This window comes from Onthophagus taurus, chromosome 3, assembly GCF_036711975.1.
Source record: "Onthophagus taurus isolate NC chromosome 3, IU_Otau_3.0, whole genome shotgun sequence".
Classification (NCBI taxonomy): Eukaryota; Metazoa; Arthropoda; class Insecta; order Coleoptera; family Scarabaeidae; genus Onthophagus; species Onthophagus taurus.
In genome coordinates, this window is record NC_091968.1 from 5242439 (window position 1) to 5261561 (window position 19123).

Below are 19123 nucleotides of genomic sequence, written 5' to 3' on the forward strand. Positions count from 1 at the left end.
AAGCAACATACCACCAGCTAAAAATAATTCCTGACAAATCTATGTGGATGAGGTTTAATGGCCAACAGCGCAACCCTACTTCGCACTTAGCCATTAAGATGAATAATACTTTAATTAAAAAGGTTTCTGAAGCTAAGTGTCTTGGTATGATTTTAGATACTAGCTTAATATTTAGAAAACAAATTCAAACATATATTCAGAGATCATATTTTTTTTGCGTCGGTTGTACCTGCATCGTTCATGTTTGTTTACCTTTGAAATTAAAAGTGCACCTCTGTGATATGTTTGTCCTTTCACAATTTAACTGCTATAGTTGCCTCAGATTCATTTAGGGGATTCGCAAATTTGATTGATTTTCTCATAAACTTAAGGATGCTGGGTGGCTGAACATGAGCTCTCGACGGGAGTTTCATAGTTTGTCTCTCTATCATAGAATCGTTACCTCTGGAGTCCAGGAATATCTGCTTAATACAATTAAATATAAACCACAGTGCGAAGGAATTAATAGGAATTATTATTAGTTTCTATCCTCCAAAACATAGAACATCACTTTTTCAAAGGTCATTTACATATCATGTTTATAAATCGTATGGAAGCTTGCCACATGGACTACGTCAACTGAAATATCACCAATTTCGAAAAAAATTGAGGAATATGATTTTTCAGCAGTCAACGAGCCTTGTCTGATGTTTGTTTTTCTTTGTTTCTCTGTGATTTTCTTGTGACCTTCTTTTGACCTTATTCTTATTGATATAAACTCATTCTTACGATGTTAATAGTTACGCCATCAGTTATTACACTGAGTCCTTTTTTAATTTTCATTATTATTGATTCTTTTTCCTCTTTTTCTTTCACTTAATTTACGTTTGGGTCTTTTGGGCCCTTTCATTTAATTTAATTATGTTTAAATTTTAATTTGATATAATGTTGGTAATTAATGATTTCAAAATTTCGCTTTTGTTTTTTCTTTTTGTTTGTTATAATTCATAGATTTTTGTTTTTACATTGGATAGAAAAGGATTCTGGATCCCGCCGTTTGATCTCCATATATTATGTCATAGTGTAAATTTCTTAAATATTTGAAAATATTAGTTTAATTTATTGTAGTTTCTTCTTTGTAATGGAGTCATTTATTATTATTATTAAGATAACAACCAATGTCTATTTTTCCATTGTGGTCAACGATTTTTGAGCAAAAAACAAATTGTTTTTGTTTATATTTTATTTTAAAAAATAATTAATTCTTTATTTACTTATATATTTTTAGCTCACAAATGTGTTTTAAGCGGCATAATTTTTAGTTGGATAATGTTCTTTGTACTTTTCCACATGACTTTGCATCTCATTTAATTGTTTCCTAAAAAAATCAACTTTTTACATTTAAATCTTAAATTATTAATTTCTTAACTTACGTTAAATGTTTAGGCATAAATTTATAAACATCTTTAAACATTTCATGCCAATTAGGTTTTGGTCTCTTTTCTGCATCAGCAAACGCCTCTAAAATATCTTTCTTAGCCTTATCTATCCATTCTTTTTCTTTATCGGCGTTCCATAATCCATTAGCCTCCATAAACATTCGTAATTTATTAATTGGGGAATCGAATTGTCTCCAAGAATCCACCTCGTCTTTTGAACGATACGCTGAGCTATCATCTGAAGTCGAATGGTGACCTATCCTTTATTTTTAAAAAAATTAAACAAATTCATTAAAAAAATTAATTATTTACCTATAAGTCAATGCTTCTAAAACAACCGGTTTATTTTCTTTTAAACAATACTGTTTCGCTTTCTTAGTAGCATTAAAAACAGCAAAAACATCGTTTCCATCAACTCGAAGTGTGTTAATACCGTAACCGGGTCCTCTGGCTGCTATTCCATCACCTCTATATTGATCTTTAGTTGGTGTTGAAATTGCGTAACCGTTATTTCGACAAAAAAAGATAACCGGACACTCTAATGTTGCGGCAAAGTTAAATGCCGCGTGAGCGTCACCTTCGGAAGCTGCACCTTCACCAAAATAACAAATTACCACACGATTTTTTCCTTTTAAAGCATAAGCAGCTCCTGCCGCTTGCGGAATTTGAGTACTTAACGGGCTTGAAATTGTTACAAAGTTAATTTTATTTGAACCATAATGAACCGGCATTTGTCGACCTTTTCCTAAATCATCTACATTTCCATAACATTGACTCATAAAATCTTTTAAAGAAAATCCTCTCCAAACTAAAACACCGGCTTCTCTGTATTGTCCAAATACTAAATCTTCCATATCCAAAGCAGCTGCACTTCCGATGTGGGTGGCTTCTTCGCCATAATTGGTCATATAAAACGAAATTCGGCCTTGTCTTTGGGATTCATAGAGGATTTTATCCATCGTTTTTAACAGGGTCATATCTTTATACATTTTTTCGATAACCTCATTGCTTAATTTTGGATCTTGAGATGATTTTATAATATTTCCTTGCCGATCCATTACTCGATAAACGGGAATTGGTGAATAACTGTGTGGCCCGGTAAAATCTAATCTTTCGGTCCATGTTGTTCGTGCCCCAGGAAATAAAGGCGATTCAGAAGAATAAAACTACAAAATAATAATAATATTTTATCTACGACTGCTTGGATATGACTGCTGCTCATTTGAGGTGATTTGAGTTACGTAATGAAGTTAGCCCAATCAGAATAGACTTAATTTATTGAAACGAGCAGTAATACAAAAGAAACAGTGCTACTTATTTAAAGAGAAACAATACTATTTATTATAAACATTAATTGTTATGTTATTACATTTCGAAATACTTATTCCAGATGACTCAAGGTTATCCAAACCGAACAAATTGACGTTAACGGGGTAAGGTAGGAAATGTGACGTTATTAGAGGAAAAATATAATATATAATTATAATATTTACATAGTTACGAAACTTGCACTGTCCCACATAAAATGCAACATAACATACAGTACCGCTCAGAAGTACACTGTGCTAATTAATTATCATACCCGACGTCATCATTGCAACTATGCAACCAATATCACAGTGCAATACGCATCATACGTAAATCGCGTATTGCAATACCTATACTGTGATATTGGTTGCATACTTGCAATGATAACGTCGGGTACGATATTTAATTAACATACTGTATATGATAATTTGGTTTTTCTCACATAACTTTTCTAATACAGGACGAATGTTCACAAAATTTTCAGGAAATGCATAACGAGTGAATAGAATTATGTTCCAGAGGTCACTATATGCCAACGCAGTTTTCGCTTGCACAGTCAATGAATTCGTCTGTGCTGAAGACGTGGAGGACATTCGGAGACTTCGTGACGAAGAAACGGAAATGCAAGGCGAACACACGGCTTACGACGGTGGACATTGGGAGAGAATTGTGCAGTTCTGCGTAATGCCAACCGTCTTCATCGACGGTCAAGAGGAGGCTGAAGGATACAGAACTCATTGTTCGACATTGGGTAAAGAAACCACTCGTTTTAGCTAAGAATAGGAAGGCGCACGTGGAGGGGATGAAGGCGCTCCTCAACTGGACCCGGCAGCAGTGGGAGAAGGTCCTGTGGAGCAACGAGAGCAAGTCCCATTCTACGGGCACCGGCTTCAATCCCAAATATCTGCTTCCACGATAAAGCACGGCGATGGTTCTGTCATGGTGTGTTGGTGCTTCAGCGCTGCTACGGGTACCATGAACCAGCAGAAGTACAGGGACCCTCTGCACGATGACATGCTTCCTTGGGAACGCAAAAACATGGGTGGGGGTTGGCTGTTCCAGCAAAACAATGATCCCAAGCACACAATCAGGGACGTCCAACTGGTACGCGCAGCGTTCAGTGGCCTGGTACAGCCAGAGCCCGGATCTCAATACCATGGAACCGCTGTGGAACATTCTGGGTCACAAGTTGACGGGCATTCGGGCCACTTCCGGCGACGAGAAGCTCCAACAGCTGTAGTCGAAGTCCACTATTGTTGCATTGATCGATTCCATGCCCCGAAGCTGCTGTGATCAACAGCAAAGATTACCCAACCAAGTACTAGGTTGCTCTACATGGCTAATTGCTGTTCACGATTGTTATGTTGGTATTTCTTGAGTTATGATTTAGATTCGTTGACATCGATTTATAGTATATTTTCGTGTTTTAATAACAATCATTTTTTAATAACTCAAAGTTGAAACGGATTCTTCTACACAAGTTTATGCCATGTGAAATACATTGCAAAACCTATGATAAAAAAATTGTCTGGTTCCATAAAGTTTCAAAAAAGTTATGTGGAAAAATCAAATTATCATATATTTTTGAGCGGTATTGTAGCTTAATAGTATAGGCATTGGGTAATTTTGCAAAAAAAAAGTTTTGCTTGGAAAACTCAGAGGTTTAGTAGTTTCGTTTAAAGTTTCGGGCGTCTGCAGACGCACGGCCAAACCCAAATGTTTCTAGTTCTAGGTCTAGTGTTAGTTCTAGTTTTATACTAGTGCTATCACTAAAACTAACACAAGACCTAGAACTAGAATCATTCGGGGTTAGCCGTCTTGAGAGACGTGCGGCTAAATCCGAATGTTTCTGGTTCTCGGTCTAGTGTTAATTCTAGTTTTATACTAGTACTATCACTAGAACAAACACAAGACCTAGAACTAGAATCATTCGGGTTTAGCCGTCTTGAGAGACGTGCGGCTAAACCCGAATGTTTCTAGTTCTAGGTCTAATGTTAGTTCTAGTGACAGTGGTAGCTAGTGCTAGTTAGTATAAGATATCACTATGTTGCATATTTTTATTTCACTAAAACTAGAACTAACACTAGACCTAGAACTAGAAACTATTGGGTTTTGCAGACGCACGGCTAAACCCGAATGTTTCTATTTGTAGGTCGTGTGTTAGTTCTAGTTTTACACTAGCAGTGTTACTATATAAAACTAACTTAGAACTAGAATCATTTGGGTTTACCTGCACGTCTCTAAAGACGGCTAAATCCGAATGATTCTAGTTTTAGGTATAGTGCTAGTTCTCGTTTTACACTTGCAATGTCACCAGAACTAACATTAGACTAGAACTAGCAACATTTGAGTCTAGCGGTACGGCTTTTAAGACGGCTAAATCCGAATGATTCTAGTTCTTGGTCTAGCGATGCATAACAATTAAAGCTAGAACTAGCACAAGACCTAGAACTAGAAAAATTCAGGTTTAGCCCTGCGTCTCAGACTCGTCTGATTACATAGGCAATTCTGCACACTCGGAGGTAATTATGTTTCTAGTCCACTTAAGTAAGTAGTAAGTCCACCTAGTAATATAAATAACTATTAATGTACATATATGATTTTAATTACGAGGATTTCACTGTTAATCTAAAAGAACAATTACAAATTTAAGTAAAGATAACAGTCTTTCCAAATATTCGTCGTTGTCTTTGCTTAAATCTGTAATTGTTCTTTTAGATTAACAGTGAAATCCTGATGATGGGCCTACAACAGCTCGAAACGTCGATTGATCATGATGGATTAAACATAATTAATGTTAATGAGGAATGTGTTATTTCCCCACGAAATTATACCTATAATAATAATATTTAAGTTATTTTCTTGGGTGAGTTTAAAGTAAAGTGGCAAAGTACATTTCTAAATCGGAGGCCGTTTTATTTTTAAACTCAAGGAACAAAAAACGAAAAAAAAACAGAAAACCTTTAAGTCTTTAAAGACCGATTACACCTAAAACTAAGGTCCGATTGGGTTATTTATAAACTGATGTTGTACTTATGGTGATTATAAGATTATAACTGTACCTTATGGTGGTTGATTTTTCCGTTTTTAAGGATTGTTTGAAGAAATTTTCGTGTGGCCATTTTTATGACACCTTTTCGGGCTTATTCCCGGTTAAACTGATAACATTCACGTTTGTTTTTAACTTTCCGTGCGTTTCTCTGACGAAACGACTTCATGGAGTTAAAGTCCTCCGGTTAAGTATACAACCCAATAAACTTACTTTCTAAATTGCTTAATCTTTTGATAAATCTTCAAGGTTGAATTTATAAAGAAATCTTTAGTTAGATAAGATTATTGTTTTAAATGTTTTTGACTGAACTTAAGTATCTAAATATGTGTTGATGTTGTAAAAAATAAAAACAACATTTTACAAGCGTCAATGTTTATAATTGAAGAGATTTCTTATAAACTGAGAGAGTTATATCGTTTAGGAATTAATAAAACACGTGCTTATTCTACAACTATGTTTATTCAACTACTTACAACTTATCAACATAACTACATCTTATCGTTTATGTATTAAGTTGCCTAACTTGACTTCTTTTCAATGCATTCTTTTATTAACACTACATAGTTGTTGACTTCTGTTGGTTCCTTAACTGGTTCAAACATTTTGTATTCAACCAATGTTAATTGTGGCAGATGGTAGCTTCGGATGTCTTCAGACACAGCAGTAATTTGTGGCCCGAAGAGGCATTCAGCTAAAAGTATTGCGTACTAAATAATACTTTACTAGTTCTTTACGCCATTTATTTCTTAATAGCTACCCTTTAAAACTAAATGTTCCTAATACATAACATCCCTTCCTTCTTAGCTATCTATTACAATGCGTACTTATATTTTTTTTGTTATTCATTTTTCTTACAAATTCAAGAGAAGTGGACTCAACAGGAATGAATGCGAGTTCCTCTTCTTGTGGTAATCTTTCCTCATTTACATTTTTGGTACATGGTTCTTTTATTTTCGTTTCATTTATTGCACAAGGGGCATATAGTAGAATTTCTAACATTTTAAACTCTGTTGTGTTATTTTTCTTTAAATTATCGTGGTGTACGAATTTTTGCCTTTTGCCTGGCATAGACTAAATATGTTGTTTTACTCATTATTTTATAAACTTTTCCTGGTACCCATTTTTTCTCCTTATTTAAGTACAACCATATAGCCTCTCCTCCCAAAAATATCTTTTGTTCTCTTCTTTAACGTTATTAATTTGGTTCTTGGTAATTGTTTAAACATTGCTTCTGTTGGGCTTAGTCCATTTATCAACAACATTTGGCAACTATCGGGTATTCCCCTTACCGGCCATTTGTTATTAGCAACCTTATTGTAATCCAATACGATATATAAAATCTCTTGTTGTAGTTTCGTCTAGTTTTCTTCTCATCGCTTGTAATTCATCACCACATTCATTTCTAAGAAAACTGTCGCTGTTATTACTTTCGATTATTAATTAAAGTATCCTCCTCTTAATGCAAAAAGCCGTTTTGAAAAATCTCTTTCAGTTCTTGAGAAAAAAATTTTTGAAATGATCGACAATTTTTTCGAATTTTGTAATTTTCGCCAATTAAGTTTTAAAAATTCGTATAAAATCAAGTTCTTGGAATATAAGTATGAAAATTTCCCAAAGTGTTAATAAAAGTGTCCTCTTTCCAATGAACCAACCCGTTTTGAAAAATAACTTTTAGTTTTTGAGAAAACAATATTTGAAGTTTTGATAAAATTTTCGATGTTGCAATTTTCATCGATAATTTTCAAAATTCGCTATAAAATTAATTGCTTGAAGGATCCTTGCGGAAATATCACCAATTATTAATTAAAGTATCCTCTTTTTAATGCAAAAAGCCTTTTTGCAAAATCACCTTCAGTTCTTGAGAAAAAATTTTTTGAAATGATTGACGATTTTTTCGAATTTTGTAATTTTCGCCGATTAAGTTTTAAAAATTCGTATAAATTCCAGTTCTTGGAATATAAGTATGAAAACTTCCCAAAGTGTTAATAAAAGTGTCCTCTTTCCAATGAACCAACCCGTTATGAAAAATAACTTTTAGTTTTTGAGAAAACAATATTTGAAGTTTTGATCAAATTTTCGATGTTGCAATTTTCGTCGATGATTTTCAAAATTCGTAATAAAATTAATTTCTTGAAGGATCCTTGCGAAAATATCACCAATTATTAATTAAAGTATCCTCTTTTTAATGCAAAAAGCCGTTTTGAAAAATCTCTTTCAGTTCTTGAGAAAAAAATTTTTGAAATGATCGACAATTTTTTCGAATTTTGTAATTTTCGCCAATTAAGTTTTAAAAATTCGTATAAAATCCAGTTCTTGGAATATAAGTATGAAAATTTCCCAAAGTGTTAATAAAAGTGTCTCTTTCCAATGAACCAACCTGTTTTGAAAAATAACTTTTAGTTTTTGTGAAAACAATATTTGAAGTTTTGATAAAATTTTCGATGTTGCAATTTTCATCAATAACATTCAAAATTCGTTATAAAATTCATTTCTTGAAGAATCCTTCTGGAAATATCGCCAATTATTAATTAAAGTATCCTCTTTCTAGAGTTGCTTCGTTAGTTAAATCAGCATCAAAAAAGTTCATTTTGTATCTTGGATTCAAATAAGTTGACATATCTTATCAGCTTTGTTATTAATTTCATTTTTATTCAAATATCGCAATAATGTGGCAATAATAACCGAATATCCGGATGAAAGGAATGCCGAATATCCGGTATCCGGCTTTTCGTAAAATCACTATCCGTTTCATCTCTAGTTTTGATGATTTGAGGAGTAAGGATTGATCTCCTGTTTGGATATAACCTGGTGAACCTTTGTATACATATAATGTTAACATGTGACTATATTTGCCTACTTTAACGTTGACAATTATTTTACCTAATAAAGACAAGGTTTCGCCTGATACATTTTTTATAGCATTTTTTGTTACACCTAGATTAGTTTGCTTAAAACGGCTTTCATAGGTTTTTTGGTCAATTACCGACACATTCGCCCCTGAATCTACTCCCATCTTCAACTTCACTCCTTCCACCGCTGTAACGTGGACGGGGTAAAAGGAACACCACCACTAATGTAATGTAGACAAAAAAAGAAAGAAATACGGTAGCGTGTACTTACAGAAAAAGGGGAAAAATTATAGAAGATTTTTGAGATGCTGCCACCGGGCAAGTTACGTACTTGGCCGAACGGTTTAAGAAGTTAATGAGTAAGAGGAGGGAGGATCGTAGCCCTTATGTTGAAATTAAAATAATACGAAACAAGAATTAAAAATATTAATATATTAAATTAAGAAAAATAGTATATCTTTTGCTTTTCAAATTGCTCTATATATTTTTCTTTACGTCATTGGATAGAGATTGTTTTTCTGAATCCACTGATGTACAATACATCCATTTTGAATATAATTTAGTAGAGAAAAGACACCTGTATATACAGGTTGCCACACAAGAACGCCGCTAGCTGTATCTCTGTCATTTACCTTCCAATTTTCATGACCTAGCTATCAAATGAAATGGTTTGATGAATACTATGATTCATGCTACAAATAAACTTTTTCCAACGCCATCTTCAATTTCTAGCGATTGTCAACATTTGATTTTCAAATTGCTCGGTATGTTTTTCTTCACGCTATTGGATAGTTTTTTTTTTCTGAATCCATTAATGTACAATACATCAATATTAATTGTAATTGTAGCATAGAAAAACATTAAAATAGTTTCTGAACATTCTCTTAAAGTCACTTGTGTTATACTGTAGTGTGCCATGAGATAAATGAAAAACCAACTTATAAGTATCATTTACAACTGCTTGGGCATTGAAATAGCATTTAAAGACTGTTATCAGTTTTGCGTGTTATTTTTTTCCATGGCACACTGCAGTATTACAGAAGTGACTAAGACAATGTTCGGAAAATGTTTTAATTGTTTTTCTCTGCTAAAATTACAATTAATGTTAATGTATTGTACATCAATGGGCTCAGAAAACAATTTCTATCCCATAACGTGAAGAAAAACATACCGAGCAATTTGAAAATCAAAAGTTGATAATCGCTTGAAATCGAAGATGGCGTTGGAAAAAGTTTATTTGTAGCATGAATCATAGCATTCATCAATCCATTTCATTTGTTGCCTCGTTCATAAAAATCGGAAGGTAAATGACAGAGTTACAGCTTACGGCGTTCTTGTGCGACAACCTGTATATACAGGTGTCTTTTTTCTGCTAAAATTACATTCAAAGTGGATGTATTGCACATCAGTGGATTCAGAAAAACAATCTCTATCTAATGACGTGAAGACAAATATATGGAGCAATTTGAAAAACAAAAGTTAATTATCGCTTAAAATTGAAGATGGCCTTGAAAAAAATTTATTTGTAGCATGAACCATAGTATTCATCAAACCATTTCATTTGATGTCTCGTCATGAAAATCGGAATATAAATGACAGAGTTACAGCTTGGGGCGTTTTTTGTGTGACACCCTGCATAAGAAAAAATAGAAAGGTAAAATAAACGAGAAAAGTTAAGTTAAAATATTAAAGAGAAAAGAAAACTAAGTGAACAAATTTTGGATTACGGAACGTCAATTTTGGATACAATTTGTACTAGCAATGATCATGAACCTCAAGAATAATATTAATTGATTATGCTTACTTTGTCTACGCACGACGACGCTCTTCTACCAGGATTCGGACGCTTCAGGACACAGCTCAGGACAGCTTGCTTCAAGGCACAATTTCGAAAGAAGGATTCGATTCCTCTAGCAAATTACCCAGCACAAACCACCAGCATATTTAGAAGTTTTTCCGAATTTAGTATAGAGAATTTAAATTAAATTAAAAAAAAATTGAGCGAACTCAAGGGGAAGACTATAGCTTCTATCTACTTTGGTAGTGCTTGGTGGTTGGTACCAGACTCCCCGAGTCGAATTCGGTGGCGCACCAACGCCTTACGCAGTAAAGCTGACTTAAGCAAATATACACCATTATTACACCTCCACCATTACCCATAATGGAAATGATGTGGTTTTAAACACTGGGAATACCACATCAATGTTGACGTTTCTTTCTTCGTTCTCTTCTTTTGACTCATATTCGGTCGCCTTTACTTTTTTGATTCTCCACATTTTTGACGTGTGCCATTTTATTACAATTTTAGCGTTTCGAATCTTTTGCTGGACATTTAGCAACATCATGGTTTCCTCCACAACGATGACATTTCTTAAACTTTTGTTTCCAATCCTCTTTGTTTCACCCCTTTACTTGAAAAACATTCACATCCTGAAAATGTATTTCTTTTTTTCACGTTCTGCAACATCATAACTAGTAGCAAACTGCGTAGCTTTCTCAAACGTTAAATCTTTTTCTAACACACACCAAAAAATGTTCGTGTATATTTGTGATTTTGGGTACCTGATCCATAGTTTCTTTTCATTTTATTTGTTATGGTAGTTTAGCTTCTTCCTTTTTATGATATGTTTTTATAAACTACGATATAGGTTGATAAAATATAGGTTCATGGCGTTGATATCATTTAGTTATTTTCGTAAGATTATCCTAGATAATTAAGATTATTGAAACTCAAACAATTTAATTCACCGTTTTTATTTTTGGTTTTTGTAACATGTAAGATATGTCGAAATATACAAAAATCGGTCTTAAAGTAAAACACGATCAACAAACTCGATCTTAAACAATATAAAAAAACATTCAAAAAAAACGAGATACATAATAAAGATAAAAAATAATTTTATTCCTATATACATGTATGTATCTTAATAAAGTAAACTGTAAACGTAAACAATCAATGATATAAGTTAATATAATAATTAATATTTAATTTATTAATAATAATTACGTATTTCACGATATCTCATTAAAAAAAAAAATTTAATTTTTTATTATTTTGGTATACTTACATTTTGATTTTTCTTTCTAAAAGCACCGTGCTTATTTTTTTTTTAATTAAAAAGAATCAACTAATTTTTATTTATCAATTAATTTCAAGTAATCATTTTTAATTTTTTGGGTGGATTCCAATTCCCTTTTAATCTTTTCGATATCGCAAATAGAATTAGTCAATAGTTTACTTTACACCAATCGTTTTTTATTATTATTTTTATAGTTTTAACACGTTGACCACTTTGTAATTTTAATTAATTGATGTGGTAATCAAATTTCAACGTGTTAAATGAATCCAACGTTATTTTATTTAATGAAACGATCGGTGCCATCGTTATTTATCACATATACGAGTAATCAACAATTCAGACTTTTCGATATTATAGTTATTATTTTATTATTAACGATAACTGCGTGTTACGTAGAGCGAATATTGTTTACAGTTATTAGTTTATTAATTGTTTTTTTTTATTTATTTTTACCTATTAAATCGTTACACACAACTTGACTTGTTAAAATTTTTTTTTAATTGTACACGTACACCTAAACTAACGATATTCATTTTTGATATTTATTATTTGGTCAAGTTTTTCCTAAATCGATTATGACGTAACAAAAAAATACTTAATAACAAAAAAAAAATAATTAATCTTTTTGTATTTATGACTAGATTATGATTTAAAATATATTTTAAATTAAAACTAAAAAGGTACTGAACTTTTTTGGTTATTAAATTAACGATTTTTTTTTTTTAATTAAAACTTAAAACCCGGTAACTTTTTTATATTATGGTGAGAAAACCCTTAAACTTCTTAAAAGAGTCGTTAAAACGTTAGCTAAACTTTCAGCTTCGGCCGCGAGGTGTTCTTCAATTTTACTTTGTGATGATCGATCGATGTTCGACGATATCAAATGGCGGAAAGCCGAGGTTACATCGTGAACTTTCAGTATTAAATTACGTGTTTGCAATGGCGCAGTTGTGTGATTTGACAAATCCTGACACAATTCCGTTAATCTTCTTAGTATTGTCAAACAAACCGCTAAATTCTCGGGTAAATCCGGTAAATTTGGATTTGACATCGCTATCACCAACATTTTACTCGAATGGACCAATTGTAATGATTGCGTTGTTAATTCATCTTTAGCAATCTAAAAGAAAAAAATGTTTTATCCCAAAAATCTTTAATTCCAAAAAAAATTCGTTAACAGCTAATAATTTGTTAGTACCTGAAACTTTTCTTCACACATATATTTACCACCTCCATGTATTTGAGCCGCATTACACTGAGCAGCAACTTGATCTAATCTCACCAACAAACTAGCCATGGCAACATCTGTTTTGCTGAGCAAATTTTCTCGGTTTGAAACGCATCCGTTTTTAACAGGTGAATTCGAGGGAGTTCCGTTAAGAAGTTGCTTGGCGTGCTCGAATTTGTCTTTACATCTGGGGCTTTTACAGAATAATCTGGGGGATGGCATTCGGGAATCGGATAAACTTCTAGCGTGATGCATGCTACATGTTGGTGGTGGAGGTGGAGTCGGAATTTCGTTGTTATACTCGGGGGAGTCTAAAGGAGGTGGTGCTACCGTCATTTGTGCTCCTCTACCTGTAAAGAATTTTTTAATTCTACAATGTTTAAACAAATGGAAATAAATGGAATGGTGTGTTTTTATTACCAAGTAACAATGTTATCTGAATATACACCATTAGGAAGAAGATGCCAAAATTTACTGGACATAGATGGAGTTGAAATCGAGGTAGAAATATATGTGGTTCCGAATCATTATCAAAAAGACGCCATAATTGTAGGAAATAGTGCTTTTACGACCTAAATATTAAAATAATTAAACATGGAAATTCTTTGCATCACTCCTGGAGCCGAGGATGAACTCATTTTAGAAAAGATAGAATGAAAGCAAGAAATAAACGAAGAAACAATAATGAATGACGAAGAATACGACAGCAAAGAAGAAGACGAAAATATAGAAAATGAATGCTCGATCCCATAGAATCTGACGTAAACGAAGACCTTAGTCAAGAAGTCAAGCAAAGATTAAAAGAATTAACCAAGAGACTAATTTTGACGATATACGATCCAGAAGCAGATTTTGAAATCCATACCGATGCCTGCAAGATGGGAATAGCTGGAATACTATTTCTGAAGTGATATTGCCACGTTATTGCGATATTTGAATAAAAATGAAATTAATAAGAAAGCTGATAAAAAAAATATGTCAACTTATTTGGATCCAAAATACAAAATGAACTTTTTTAATGCTGATTTAACTCACGAAGCAACTCTAAAAAGAGGATACTTTAATTAATAATTGGCGATATTTCCAGGATCTTTCAAGAAATGAAAATTGCAACATCGAAAATTTTATCAAAACTTCAAATATTGTTTTCTCAAAAATTAAAACCTATTTTTCAAAACGGGTTGGTTCATTGGAAAGAAGACACTTTTATTAACAGTTTGGGAAATTTTCATACTCATATTCCAAGAACTGGATTTTATACGAATTTTTAAAACTTAATCGGCGAAAATTGTAAAATTCGAAAAAATTGTCGATCATTTCAAAAATTTTTTACTCAAGAACTAAAAATGATTTTTCAAAACGGCTTGTTGCAATAAAAAGAGGATATTATAATTAATAATTGGTGATATTTCCACAAGGATCCTTCAAGAAATTAATTTTATAGCGAATTTTGAAAATTATGGATGAAAATTGCAACATCGAAAATTTTATCAAAACTTCAAATATTGTTTTCTCAAAAACTAAAAGTTATTTTTCAAAACGTGTTGGTTCATTGGAAAGAGGACACTCTTATTAACACTTTGGGAAATTTTCATACTCATATTCCAAGAACTGGATTTTATACGAATTTTTAAAACTTAATCGGCGAAAATTGCAAAATTCGAAAAATGGTCAATCATTTCAAAAATTTATTTCTCAAGAACTAAAAATGATTTTTCAAAACGGCTTTTTGCAATAAAAAGAGGATATTATAATTAATAATTGGTGATATTTCCACAAGGATCCTTCAAGAAATTAATTTTATAGCGAATTTTGAAAATTATGGATGAAAATTGCAACATCGAAAATTTTATCAAAACTTCAAATATTGTTTTCTCAAAAACTAAAAGTTATTTTTCAAAACGTGTTGGTTCATTGGAAAGAGGACACTCTTATTAACACTTTGGGAAATTTTCATACTCATATTCCAAGAACTGGATTTTATACGAATTTTTAAAACTTAATCGGCGAAAATTGCAAAATTCGAAAAATGGTCGATCATTTCAAAAATTTATTTCTCAAGAACTAAAAATGATTTTTCAAAATGGCTTTTTGCAATAAAAAGAGGATATTATAATTAATAATTGGTGATATTTCCACAAGGATCCTTCAAGAAATTAATTTTATAGCGAATTTTGAAAATTATGGATGAAAATTGCAACATCGAAAATTTTATCAAAACTTCAAATATTGTTTTCTCAAAAACTAAAAGTTATTTTTCAAAACGTGTTGGTTCATTGGAAAGAGGACACTCTTATTAACACTTTGGGAAATTTTCATACTTATATTCCAAGAAATGGATTTTATACAAATTTTTAAAACTTAATCGGCGAAAATTGCAAAATTCGAAAAAATTGTCGATCATTTCAAAAATTTATTTCTTAGGAACTGAAAGTGATTTTTCAAAACGGCTTGTTGGATTAAAAAGAGGATACTTTAATTAATAATCGAAACTGATAACAGCGATAGTTCTGTTAGTAATTAATGTGGTGATGAATTACAAGTGTAGAGAAAAAACTAGACGAAACTGCAACAAGAGATTTTATACATCGTATTGGGATTGTTACAATGAGGTTGCTAATGACAAATCTGATATAAAAAAAGTCCTATTGGGGTTGAACTTGATTATTATCTGCAGTGTCCAAAATCTAAAAGAGATACTAATTCTTGTGAATGGTGGAGTACTAAGTAATAGGTTTTTAACATCCGGCCGGATACCGGATAGTTGCCCGATATCCGTTTCACCACTAATTGAAACCATCAGTCAACATACAACGGAATTGGAGAGTCGATATCACAGCTACGAATTCGAAATTCCAGCTGTTACAGAGACCTTAGAAGGATTTTGAACGTACGTACTATGTCGAGAATTCAAAGTGGTAAGTGATTGTAACTCTTTAAAGACCATCATGAAGAAGAAAGGCTTGATGCCAAGAATAGCAGGATGGGGTTTGAAACTCCAAGAATAGGATTTCAACATTGAATATCGCCCAGGAACTCAGATGGCTCATGTAGATGTTACACTATTTAGATGGGTAGGAGTCCAAATGAAGAATCAGACGAAGCTAAGATAGCAACCTTGAACGTATTAACAGTACAAACTGATGACCAAAATCCTGTATTGAATGTGCATACCATAAAGTTACAGGGAAAAAGCAGATAGATTTGCATATCATAGAACGACTACCTTTTCATGCCATTAACGTTGACCATTTAGGACCTTACCCCATAAGTAGAAAAAGAAATACCTACTTATTAGTTTGTGTAGATAACTTCACAAAATATGTTATTATCCGAGCGGTGAGAAATACGAAGAGTAAACCGACGATAGAAATTATGACAGAAATTACTGGAATCTTTAGTAGTCCAACAAGACTTATAAGTTATAACAGATAGAGGAACTGCTTATACGTCGTGCGATTTTGAAAATTTCTGCAAAAAAAAATGATATCCAACATATCAAGAATGCAACTGCAACCTCGAGAGCCAACGGACAAGTAGAAAGATCATCAGGAAGATGAACAAGAATGGGACACGAAGTCACGATAAATCCAGTTCGCTTTAAACAACATCAGGAACAGAACTACTCAGAAGACACCTCATGAACTATTGCTTGGGTTTCTGTCCCGAAACATTTTACAAAACCGCGTCATAATGGCTCTCAAAGAAGACTAAAACGTGTCAAATATTGATAAACAAAACGATTTCAGAAAGAGAAAAGTAATAAGAAGTACCAGAAACCTCGAAAGTACCAAGAGAATACTAGATCGTATTGATTAGGCGGGAAATGGCGGCTACGGGACAACCCAGAAAGATGATGCCATCTTATAAAGGACCGTATCTAGTAAACACCGTTCTGGGAAATGATAGATATCATTTAATCAACAAACCCAGCGAAAGTTCGGTTCAATTTTTGCTGCAGACTTCATAAAAGCATGGTGCCAAATGCCCGATGACGTCGACGATGGAATCGAGGACGATTCGTCAGGTAGCGAAGCCGAATATAACAACCAACGACACCTATTGAATATTTTGATGTCATAAGACAAGTACCGATCAATAAAAGAAGAAGAAGTTGCGAGATAAGAGCGTAGTGTTGCCAAACGTACGATAATTATCGTACATGTTCAATTATTTCAATTCATACACAATCATACATTCATACTCATTATCGTACGATAATTTGGAACATCTATAATTTTCAACACAACTTTATTTTTTATAAGAAATTTGCACAACTCTATAAACGAATTTTTTTTTGTGAATTCTGCAACTCTTTATACGTATATGTGTTGTCTCCAGTCTCGAGATTCCGATAAATCACCTCAAGTTGACATTGAGATGACCAGGGCCATACTAACAATAAGATCATTTTGGACGTTGTCTTTTGCAGAAGTTGGTCTTGGGGCGAACAGTTGGTTCAACTGGCTTGCGAACAAGCCAACCACATAGCCAAGGCAATAAAGGAACTTTGCCTGGAATCATCTCTGGAGTCCACATATCATAGTAAAGGAGAAAGAGTTGCGGAAATTATCAGTAGAAACAGAGCAATGCGCATAAGACCCACTTCCCCAACTGGAACTGATTTTGATGAAAAAAATACAATTAATGGTACAATGGTTGCTTCACAATATATTTCTAGGAACGGTGGTAGCAATAAATTTAATTCATCAAATGATTTCACAAATCAAATGAGTAGTAGCATGTATACTGATATTTGTGTATTATGTATTAGTATTATTAATACCGAGAATTTCATTTAACTCGCAATATATGGATGCAGTAACCATAGTTCCAAAACTATTGTACACTTGCACTGTCCCACATAAAATGCTTCTTCTTCTTCTCCCAATCCTTATGCCTGATGGCGTCCAATAAAATGCAACGTAGCTTAATAGTACAGACTTGGAAAAGGTGACGTCTTTATGACAACCCTGAGTTTCGGCCGTCTTAATAACCGCACGGCTAAACCCAAGTGTTCCTGATTCTTATAGTTCTAGTTCTAGTGTTAGTTCTAGTGCATTACTAGAACTAACACTAGACCAAGAACTAGAAACATTCGGGTTTAGCCGCACGTCTGTCAAGACGGCTAAACCCGAATGATTCTATATCTTTTCAAGCACAAATTGGCACTAATCAGAATCAAAATGACATTAGTCAAAATCATATTGGCAATGTCAATTTCAAATTGGCATTAGTCAAAATCAAATTGACAATAATCAAAATTAAAATGGCATTAGTCAATATGAAATTGGCAATAAACAATATCATATTGGCATTAATCAACAAATTTAGCACTAATCAAAAGCAAATCGGCATTAAACAAAATCAAAATGACATTAGTCCATATCATATTGGCACTTATGAATTTTAAATTGACATGGAAATAAAATTATATATCAGCATTAAATAAAATGAAATGGGCAAAAACATTTTATTGACTTACAAACACAGTAGATAACAATTATATTACTTAAAAAAGTAGGTAACGTTATGTTTTAAATAACACTCTTAAAAATTTATATCTTGCATATTCAATGCAGAAGGGATAAATCGTTGGATGTGGACAATAAACATTGCGCAATTGGCAACAGTAATCTTGTCCATATTATTATGAACGGTGTTCTCTAATTTCTGCATTCGATATTATGTTTGAGTCAGATGATCCCGGTCAGCACCGGCCAAGATGTTATTTAGCTGTACAGCCATATCTGCTTTTACTCCTGCTTTTAATGCAGACCACGCTTGTTCAATAGGATTAAAGATAGGGCTGTACGGACTCAGTCGTAAAAGTGTGTGGTGTTCAAATTCGTTTTCTGCAAAAACCTCTTCAATAGTAGAGTGGCATGGAGCATTATCAATAACTAATGCAACTCCAGTTTGGTAAAGGCCTTGCGCTCTTCTTAGGCATTGCCTCACAAATTCATTTGCTTCCAGCTTCTTGAAAGAGCCCCGACGTAGTTCGGAATGAATTAGCCTCATGTTTCCAATGCATCGACCCTCTGCAACCTGCAGACACTGTTGTGCAGCGAGTCCCTTTTTTTGAACGACCCTGAGTCCGCGATATGAACAAATTAAAGTTTGTCTCGTCCATGTATATGATAGGTATATTTTGTGCTTGAAGATCCAATAAATTTTCTACATAAATA

General features: G+C 33.0%; 2 protein-coding genes across 4 annotated transcripts in view; both read right to left on the bottom strand.

The window, feature by feature from the left end:
* Positions 1-1204: 1204 nt before the first annotated feature.
* On the bottom strand, positions 1205-5965 carry LOC111422278 (Branched chain keto acid dehydrogenase E1 subunit alpha). The gene is made up of 4 exons (XM_023055483.2): positions 5789-5965; positions 1731-2584; positions 1413-1679; positions 1205-1357 (listed from the first exon to the last, which is right to left on the bottom strand). The coding sequence occupies exons 1-4, from the start codon at positions 5846-5848 to the stop codon at positions 1282-1284; spliced, it is 1257 nt and encodes a 418-aa protein (XP_022911251.2). The 5' UTR covers positions 5849-5965; the 3' UTR covers positions 1205-1281.
* Positions 5966-11365: 5400 nt separating this feature from the next.
* LOC111422288 (FERM and PDZ domain-containing protein 4) overlaps positions 11366-19123 on the bottom strand; it is an 87853-nt gene continuing 80095 nt past the window's right edge. For 2 of the 3 annotated variants that reach the window (XM_071194831.1, XM_071194829.1), the window contains exons 10-11: positions 12906-13285; positions 11366-12827 (exon numbers count right to left, since the gene is read on the bottom strand). In XM_071194831.1, coding sequence (XP_071050932.1) covers positions 12465-12827; positions 12906-13285 — 743 coding nt within the window. In that variant the 3' untranslated portion in view covers positions 11366-12464. The remainder of the gene's footprint in view (positions 12828-12905; positions 13286-19123) is intronic. The other variant, XM_071194832.1, reaches the window with a different exon arrangement.